The sequence below is a fragment of the Silene latifolia genome, chromosome 10, assembly GCF_048544455.1.
Source record: "Silene latifolia isolate original U9 population chromosome 10, ASM4854445v1, whole genome shotgun sequence".
Classification (NCBI taxonomy): domain Eukaryota; kingdom Viridiplantae; phylum Streptophyta; class Magnoliopsida; order Caryophyllales; family Caryophyllaceae; genus Silene; species Silene latifolia.
The window spans coordinates 9,039,625-9,049,258 of NC_133535.1; the positions used below are offsets into that span (position 1 = coordinate 9,039,625).

Below are 9,634 nucleotides of genomic sequence, written 5' to 3' on the forward strand. Positions count from 1 at the left end.
CTATGTCCAAGTTATTTGTTTAGATTTGATTAAAATACGGCCTAGTGTGAATAAAAAAGGTAAACAAATAATTGAGACGGTGGAAATTTATGTTAGTGTTGCTTGCAACTATGTTCATTCAGGGATTTACTAATCTGCCTTTTGTATTGTGAAGATCAATGAAATTTTAGGCGCAATCTTCATTATGGGGTCATTCGGAAATAGTCTCTTTATATTTTCTAATACAAAGATTAGACGGCGTATATTTGACCCTCTTATCCTACCAGCAGGATCATTTGAGTACTATCTATGGTCAAAAGTCGAAACAATTATGGCACTGAAGTAATTGTTAGAATATAAAACCGATCATGAGACTTCAACCATCAACTTAAGCTTTTAAGCTTTTGGTTAAGATGGTTTTTTGCTTTTCTTTACAGTAATGTTGACATACTAATTTTCTTACTTTCGCTCTAGTTTATCAGCTTTTCTTGACAGTAATGTTGGCATACTAATTTTCTTACTTTCACTCTAGTTTATTCTATGACGGTATGACTATGCTCGCTCTAGTTTTTTGAGACCGTTTGCTTTAGTTTATAGTATGACATAATGCCGGTATGACTGTGTTCGCTCTAGTTTATAGTATGACGATCTGACTATGACCCTCAGAGTTCACTATGCTTAAATAGCAAATGAACAAGATCTCTGAGAACAAATATTTGTCTGTGTTTGTATGTCTTCTTCTGTTATCATACCCACTCCATTACCTAAATGAATGTCTGTCTGTCTGTCTTTATACAATTAAATACAGAAATGCTCTATTTTTCGATTATTATAGTTCCGTAACAGTAACCTCAGAATAATTCTCCGAAATTCTGACTATAACAAGTTTGCACATCAATTATCCAGCTCTTGACTTCTGCAATATTTTTTTCCAATTTTTTAGTAGTTTCAGACTTTTTCCTGAACTAATCCACTCCTACCAGTATATCTTTACCCACATCTTAGCTATAAACAATACCCTTAAAACCGTCTTCAGAACGCCTTCCTATGGGTTTCGTAACATTCTGTTCCTTCCTTACATTCCTCCTTCCCCTGATCATTCCCTTACCAGTCCATTCCTACTGTCCCATAACATCCTGTCAGAAAAATCCCGCCACAGAAATTCGATTCCCTTTCCGTTTACATCCCCAACAGGCCGAAAACTGTAGTTTCCCCGGCTTTTCCCTCGACTGTACAAAGCAAGGTTTCCCGGCCTTGACTTTACCTCAGTCAGGTCGTTTCCTAATTAGGAGCATAGATTACCATGAACAAAACATCCATTTGTATGATCCCAATAACTGTCTCCCACAAAGACTCTTAGACGGGTTTGACCCGTCTGGCTCACCTTTCCAAGCTGAATCCTATGAAAACTATACATTCCTCAGTTGCCCGAAAAACTTCACTGATCAACGGTACACCATTATTGACTGTCTTAGTAATTCGACAAGATCAGTTATGGCAACGTCACGTCCTATACTTGCTCATAAGGTTGCGAACAAGTCATGTCAAGTTATTAAAACCCTGTTAGTTCCGTCTTCTTTTGCTCCTCAGAATGCAGGCGGGTTTACTTCTGCATTAACAGATGATGTTTCGATCTCCTGGGACGTGCCTGACTGTAAAGATTGTGAACTAAAAGGCGGTTTGTGTCAGTTGACTATGAACGGAAGCCAACAAATTGGATGTCTTTATGGTCCTCCTGATTCATGTAAGCAAATCTTTATTTTAGCCCTTAATTCCGCTTTAATTTTTTTCTTTTGCTTGTTTGACGCATTCGCTTAGCTAACTAAGCTGAAAGCAACAGCTAGTATTTTTACTGATTTGGTCATAAGAACTGTTCACACCTGGAAAATGAGTTTTTTTAAATTTACACTATATTTTAATGGATTAATGCAGACGGATTTCGAACCCTGGTCATAAGTTATCCCTATCATTAATTGTTTAATATGGTGATGAATGTCATGTCAATGTTAGTTAAATTTCGGGTTTATTGGCGTCGGTAACCAAGTGGATCATGATTATGCTATTTATAATTAGTAGTTGTATTGAAAAATTGGCTTTTGGATGGCAAATAGCAGTAGTTGACTATATATGTGATTATTGTTTGCATGCGAGCAACTGGTAGTTAAATACTCCTGAGAAAGGAAAGAAGGTGGATGTTCCAACATAGTAGCATAGTGATACTACGACTTTTATAAGGAATGGAAACTAGGTTGATCGCTATAATGGGAGCTGTCACATAGTAACATTTGGTAATTTTTTTTTTTTTTTTTTGATGACGAGGGGGTTGAGTCCCCCCCGGGCCCATGCATTCCCGCACCACCACATGGATCATGTAAGCCACCCCCTTCGGGGGCTGCAGTGGCCAAGTGATCATCGCCCCAGCTGGTAGTCGAACCTGGGACCTCGCAACTCCTGCATTTCTGCAAGCTTCAAGGTTTAACCCAGCTACCACTGGACTAACACCACTTGGTTAACATTTGGTAATTGGATGGTTGCATCAGGCAAGTCAAATTTTTGGGTCTTTTTTTCGTGTATTTTCATGGACGGAGGAAACAAACAGAAAGTAATTTTAATCGATGTTAGATACTGTTACTCAAACTCGGGTATAGTGGCGGAGCCAGGATTTGAACTTAGGGTAAGGTACACTCGAATCAATTTCGAAAAATTTAACTAAAAACTTCGAAAATTTCATCCGCCGGGGCCGGGGGAAGCCCCCCCCCTAACTCCACCACTAACATCGGACACTTGTAAATACTCATTCTCAGAGTCCGCAGGGTTTTGAGGGTTCTAAAGTGAAACGAAGATATGTTTAGACATAAGCCTCGAAATTGCAAAAAATCGTATACTAGGCTTCATATACCCAACCGGCCAACCTCCGCTTTTGTCATGCAAGGCTCTCTTTGCGTCTCTGCTAGGAGAAGTGATGGGTAAGAATTTTATACCCAGTATCCATGAGTATCAAACCCGGAAACTTGCCATGTTCTGTCAACTGTGATAGGCAGACCTTACCCCAAAAATTGTACTGTCTCCGTCCCTGTCAATTGTTTACGATAAAGAAAAATAATTGAGACGGAGGAGTAGAGAAAAAGAATAGCGAGACCAGGTCTTGCACTCACTAACAAGCAATACCTTCCATTATTGCAGATGAATTGGCGCAAAACAATAAAAACCTCAAGATATTCAGGATTGTCGCATTTTGCATCGCAGTACCAGCCATCTTATCTGCCATTGCAGTAGGCGTTATCTTATGCATTATGGACAGGAGAGAGGGTGATATAACCGCAACACGAGCACATCAAATAGCGGCTACACCAGATCCCCACGATGGTGTAGTGGGGCTCGATCAAGCCACCATAGACTCCTACACAAAGGTGGTACTTGGAGAAAGTCGACGTGTTCCAGGTCTGAATGACGGGTGTTGCCCAATATGCTTGTCGGATTTTAAACCGACTGAGACACTGAGATGCATACCTGATTGCCAGCATTGTTTCCATGCGGATTGTATCGACGAGTGGCTAAGATTGAACGGTACTTGCCCACTTTGCCGGAGCTCGCCTTCTCATTGTCTAGCAACTGTAAATGATTCATAAACATAGACAGGGAAAAGACTGAATGGTTGATATATATGGTTATTTTGCATATTGCGGACGACATAGCCAGTAATGTTGTGTCAGTAAATAATCAAATGTTCCAACACAGCACAATGTAGATAATATACAGAACCATCTTGATGATTTTGGAGGTCTTGTGAACGACACTTGCCCTCTTCGCCGGAGTTTGTCATCTCATTGTTTACCAAGTGTAAATGATTCATAAACATACAACTAGACGGCTAGATAACTGATTCTGCTATTTTGCTTAATGAACACGATTTATCTAGCTACATTGATAAATATTTAAGTAATCGAGCTAGATTTACACACGAACATTTCAGAAAAGCTATAATATTTTCAATTAGTTTGATTGGTATCGGACTCAATTCCCTTCCGAGGCCCTTCAAATTGAAGATCAACTTCAGGAAAAATTGCAAATAATTTAAAGAGAAAATTGTTGATTACAAGCTTTTATAAACCACTTTTTGAACATTACAGCCTTATATATTTATTTTTTTTGAAAATTACATCCAAAATTTTGGAAGAAAAGTAAAATTTTGGATGTAATTTTCAAAAAAAATAATACTCCCTCCTATTCATTTTAACCTTCCCCTTTCAAAATGGCACGCAAATTAAGGGTAGGATTATTTTATTGTAAAGTATTGTGGTGGTGTAAGGTAATTGGAGAGAGGGAAGGTATTATTGTGGGGTAAGATGATTAAAATAAGTATTGTTGTGGGGTAAGGTGATTAAAATAAGATAAAGTATGAGTATTGTGGGGTATTGTTGTGGGGTAAGGTGATTAAAATAAGTATAAAACTTTACTAAATAAGGAAAGGGGGAAAGTTATATGAATAGATGAAAAAGGAAAGGGGGAAGGTTAAAATGAATAGGAGGGAGTATAAGGCTGTAATTTTCAAAAAGTGATTTATAAAAGGTTGTAATCAACAATTTTCTCTAATTTAAATAAACTTAGTACCTCTAATCATTTCAAATGTTTGAATCCACACACAAAAGCCAACTACAATTAAAAAAACCGTCAACTATTGATTAAAATACTCAAAAACAAAACAAATACGCGTAACAATTGACCAGAACAGAGGAAAGTACCACTTTACTGACCTTAGACAAGAAAGGTTATAAAAATTAACCGCACAACACTTTACAAGTTACCGTGTTTGATACTCACAGTCGAGACTGAACTGAACATATACGAAAATATGAAGTCAACTAGCTCAAAAGCTAAATACATGAATCTGGCATTATAGATCAGCAATAGTACATAAGCAGCTGCATTTTCAAGATTGCAGTCATTAACAGTTACTACTCCCTCCTATTCATCAGAATTGCAACATTTTTCAAAATTCCCGTCACATATTTTGCCAAATGTTGGGAATTCCAAGGAATTTGAGGGAGACTAAAAAAACAAATTACACATTGAGGTTGAACCTCTCTAGTGAACTAGATAGAGCTTTCAGTCCCCTGTACTCCGTTGCAAGTTCCTGGACTCTCTTTCAGCACAACTATATAAATTACATGTGAAAGTAAAAATTTGTATAAGCAAAGGGGGCGAAAACTAAATTCACTCAACAGTGAACAAAAGGAGTCTTATTTCTTGGCAAGCAGTTTCTTTGGAAGCTTCTCAAGCGGCGTGGTTTTCAGCAGAAACAGTCTAGCAGCACGCTCTTGCAAGGTACCTCCACATTTCAAACCCCGTTCCTGAAGCTCAGTTTTCAGCCTTTCCATGCCGAGAACCTGTAACAATTTCAGTCCGTATCAGTAACAACAGTTTGATACTTCGACCCTACATTTAGAGATAGTACCATCTATCTTCAATCTCACACCAATAATGCCCAGAGGGTTGAGACTTCGAGCAAATTCACTTTAGTAGTGTTTTACAAAATCACATTTCTACTTTTAAGTCAAAATAAGTTGAACTAACGCGACAGACAATTTCAAGGGAAGCCAGAATCAAAGACTAACCTCCAATTCAGAAGCCGAGTTAAAATCATCAAAATTCAGCGGTTGTGGGACCTCTGAGACAATAGGGTTGTTCCTAGCGATAGTCTCTTCTGGAGAAACTGTTTTAGGCTCATAATTTACTTGCAGCTCACGATCAACTGGTTCCGACCGAGAACTATCAACATCGCCCAAAGCCACTTCAGCTGATACACAAGGCTTCTCAATCGTTTTTTCTTCTCCGTCAGATAATGTCTTGATAGGATCAACAACGTTTGACAGGCTTTTGCTTTCAAGTGGAGTGGCATCTGTTTCCACAGAGTCTCCAGTTAGAATATCTTTTTCTTCTTCAGAAACACTATCAGAGGATCCTCTGCCATTCTGATCTTGATCCGACTGTGGCACCGAAATTGAACCATTGCTAACATCCTTGCTTGAATCTGACTGATTACCGTTATCAGTTACAGCTGATTTTTCATTTTCAGCATCACTATCATCACTCTCTGTGTCTCCATCCGAGTCATCACTGTCACTTTCACCCAATTTCCGCTTCCCCTTCCTGAAGGGAAGAACGTTTAAGTTTAGCCAACTCAAAAAAAATATGCCAAATAATGGACAGAGAATCAATAATATTATACACACACAAAAAAATCCGACAAATTGAGCGAGTAGCAAGCTGATAAGACTTTCAAATGAAAATATCTTCCCTTAAAAGAGCAAGTGATGCATCCAAACTACAAAAGCAGCAAAGAAAACTCCATTTTACCATACAATATGAAGAGACAAATCCTCGTTATTATCTTCAAGAGTACTCATTCAGTTAAATGTACAAGGCTATTGTAGAGTTATTAGACCAACTTTTTTCATGAGACATGGAAGAAAACTAGAAAATACACACAATTCAATACTACAACACTTGCAATGTACAAATTGTAGCAAGTGCTAAGGATCAAAGGTCTTTATTGAAGGCAAGAGAAGTTGTAGCCTAAGTTACTAGGACTCGGGTACAAGTGCCAAGGATCAGAGATCTTTATCACTGTTTTAAAAGGAAGAGAGAGATGTTTGAGGCACAAAGCTTAAAACCGTCAAAAATCAACTACATGTTTCATACAAGAGTATCTTCCTTTACTTTGTCATGCAATCCCCCTTTTTGTCTCTGATAGGAGAAAAGTCAATTGGCGAGGATCAGGTACAATTGCACAGATTTCATATCCCAAAGTGTCATACTGGAAACAGGTATAGCCCTAGAAGCAAGTAGTGGAAGTAAAATCAGTTGTATCTCTCGTTTCTCACTTTTCTTTCAAGTACTACATCCTGCATCTAAAACTTTGAGCTCATATCTAGTACACCCTCAAGACATCACATGTACAATGTACTCAACATTATACTCCCTCACATCCAAACCAAAGGTAACACTTCTCCAATATATGTGAGGAGTATTATATTGAAGTGTTACGTTTGGTTTGGATGGGGAGGGAGTAATACACAGTCAAAGGCACACCCTAGCCCACTGCGCCATGAACATACACTAGTTCACCGTCCCAACATGCACCAGATCATTGTACAAGTAAATCGTTACTCATGTCCATTGCCCTATATACTCAAGCCTTGAGAAACTTGAAAACAAGAAAAGCTATTATAAACCCAAGTCCTTTGCACTACAAATACTGAGCGAATATTATCATTAGCAAACTTAACTGACCAACTACCACCAACATTAACCACGAACAATCATAAAAAACTCCACTTTCAGTGAAAGAAACAGGAAAATAATAATACAAATCCTCAATTTACACCATTGACAAGTCCTAATTGCGAAAATAACTCAGGTCATGTCATTAACCGAGGATTATCAATTAACCATCATTTGGAGGGAAAAAGAGGTTCGCAATTTCCCCTTAATTGGATAGCAAGTTAGCCATAAGGGTGTGTTTGGATTAAGGGATTTGTAAGGAAAAGGGAGGGAGGGACAATAAATCCCTTGTTTGGATAGCAAATGGGGGTGGAGGGAAATGGAGGGGGAGAGATTTTGAGGGATCCAATTTTAGCCTAATCAAAATCTCTCCACAATAGGCAAGATTTTTGAGGGAAAATGTATCCAAACACCCACACTCCCTTCCCCCTCCCTCCCTTTCCCTTTCCTCTTTCCCCTCCCCTCCCTTTCCCTCCACTTTTGCTATCCAAACACACCCTAAGGGAAACAAAGAAATCAATTTTCACTTGTACAAGCAAAATCATTACTCCCTCCCATTCAACTAGTTCTTTACGTTCTTATACTTTTGCAAGGAGTATTTTGATAAAACATGAGCAACTAGTTGAATGGGAGGGAGTACAACATAAAGAAACGATAAGGAGAGTAAACTACAACCCCACCCCGCCCCAACAAGAATAAAGCCTTAGTCCCAACATGGTTTGGGGTCGGCAGACATGAATCATCATCCGAAACTAGAGGCCCTGCCCCTCCCCTCCTAAATTGCTATCAAGGGCCATCCCGGCCCCTCCCCTCCTAAACTGCTATCAAACCCTACTCCTTCCTAAACCGCTTCGTAGCTAACACACCGTTAGTGAACCACGTAAATTTGTGCGTTTGTCTCTTTATTGTTTTCATCAGTTCTTTCTTACTTTGTTATAACAACAATAACAACTCGAATCGTATTCTTCCAAATCGTAAACGTAAATAATGTAACATCAGCAAAAGAATAATTTGAATTAAACAAGGAATCAACTAACCAAATCTTTAATTTTTTAGCATCAACACCATCACCACCTTTCGCAACCACCTTCCTCTTCCTCCCACCCACCGCCATCCCGGCCGCCGCTTCCCTAACACTCCTCTCAACCTCCTCAACACACCTCGCACTTTCCAACCTATACATCTCAACATACTTCTCAGCGCCATCATCTCGCTTCCCTCCCTTCCCTTTCTTCGCCATTTCCTTCAAATACTTCTCCGCCTTCTTCTCCAAATTCCTCTCCGCCTCCTCCGCCGCCCACTCCTCCATCTTCTTCTCCGCGTTCACGTGCCTCAACCTCCGACCACTCATATCCCGACACGCGTCGAAGTTGTTCGTCTTTTTCTGACCCGCTTTTGTTGCCGCTCCACGAAGGAGGGATCCGAACCCGCCTTTTCCGCCTAATAAGGGTATGGTTAGGGTTAGGGTTGAGAAATTGGGGATTTTGAGGATTGGGGAGGTTGTTGGGGTGAGGAGTTTGCCGTTTAGGGTTAGGGTTTGGAGATTTTGGGGGATTTCGGTTAGGGATTGGATTTGGTGAGTTAGGGATTGTAAATTGATTGGATTTTGGGGTGGGAATTGGAGGGTTAGGGTTTTGTTGTCGAAGAGTTTGATGAAGATTTGGGTGATTTTCGGGGTTTCCGCCATTGTTAGGGTTTCGGGGGGTGCGCGAATTTTGGTTGATCGCGATTATTACAGGGATGAATTGGGGATGCAATTGGAAAAGGAAGAAGATTTTTCTGAAGTGGTCAAACTTATACGGTTATACTACCGGGAAAGTAGCAAATAAACCTCATACGCTTAGTCTTATGTGCAAATCACCCCTATAACTTTCGGTATGTTCATATTAGCCCCGCAAGTTCACAATATGGTGCAAATCAATTCTAATTTAAATTTTTTGTATTATATAATATGAAAATTAAATTAACATAATTAATGAATATTAGACAAGCACATATATTATTAATAATTTATTAAAAGTCAATTTTACCCTTTTCTTTATCACCACACCACCACATTACTATCGACAACACCTACATCAAACATAAGATTAGTTCAAAATCACCACCCTTACCACCATCTCGTCCCAATTGAAACCAACCCGACAACATATACCATCATTCGCCAACTCCGAAAACCCACAATTTACCCACGAAATCTCTCTTTGCCGACATTGAAAAACTTGCAAAGGGGGATAGTGTTTCATACGACGAGGTCGGATTTCGAAAAACTTGCAAAGGGCGATGGTGTTCCATGCGGCGAGGTCGAATTCCGAAACACAAAGCCTTGATGTTCTATTCTCCGATAAGTAGTGTTCTATTCTCCGATTCC

At 39.4% G+C, this 9,634-nt stretch overlaps 2 protein-coding genes across 2 annotated transcripts; one reads left to right on the plus strand and one right to left on the minus strand.

Moving 5' to 3' along the window:
- Nucleotides 1-474: 474 nt before the first annotated feature.
- On the plus strand, nucleotides 475-3,752 carry LOC141607063 (putative RING-H2 finger protein ATL21A). The gene is made up of 2 exons (XM_074426431.1): nucleotides 475-1,723; nucleotides 3,163-3,752. Exons 1-2 carry the CDS (start codon nucleotides 1,027-1,029, stop codon nucleotides 3,606-3,608), a joined length of 1,143 nt encoding a protein of 380 aa, XP_074282532.1. The 5' UTR covers nucleotides 475-1,026; the 3' UTR covers nucleotides 3,609-3,752.
- A 1,080-nt stretch (nucleotides 3,753-4,832) lies between these two features.
- LOC141604977 (uncharacterized) lies at nucleotides 4,833-9,063 on the minus strand. Its single transcript, XM_074423578.1, has 3 exons — nucleotides 8,301-9,063; nucleotides 5,595-6,129; nucleotides 4,833-5,366 (listed from the first exon to the last, which is right to left on the minus strand). The coding sequence occupies exons 1-3, from the start codon at nucleotides 8,948-8,950 to the stop codon at nucleotides 5,220-5,222; spliced, it is 1,332 nt and encodes a 443-aa protein (XP_074279679.1). The 5' UTR covers nucleotides 8,951-9,063; the 3' UTR covers nucleotides 4,833-5,219.
- Nucleotides 9,064-9,634: the final 571 nt, after the last annotated feature.

Bases quoted from the DNA above. Each gene is read 5' to 3' on its own strand.
- LOC141607063 (XM_074426431.1), top strand. From the start codon at position 1,027: ATGGGTTTCGTAACATTCTGTTCCTTCCTTACATTCCTCCTTCCCCTG. The intron at 1,724-3,162 runs GTAAGCAAATCT...CCATTATTGCAG, and splicing joins TTATGGTCCTCCTGATTCAT to ATGAATTGGCGCAAAACAAT.
- LOC141604977 (XM_074423578.1), bottom strand. From the start codon at position 8,950: ATGGCGGAAACCCCGAAAATCACCCAAATCTTCATCAAACTCTTCGAC. The intron at 6,130-8,300 runs GTTAGTTGATTC...TCTTCCCTTCAG, and splicing joins GCTAAAAAATTAAAGATTTG to GAAGGGGAAGCGGAAATTGG. The intron at 5,367-5,594 runs GTTAGTCTTTGA...AAATTGTTACAG, and splicing joins ACTCGGCTTCTGAATTGGAG to GTTCTCGGCATGGAAAGGCT.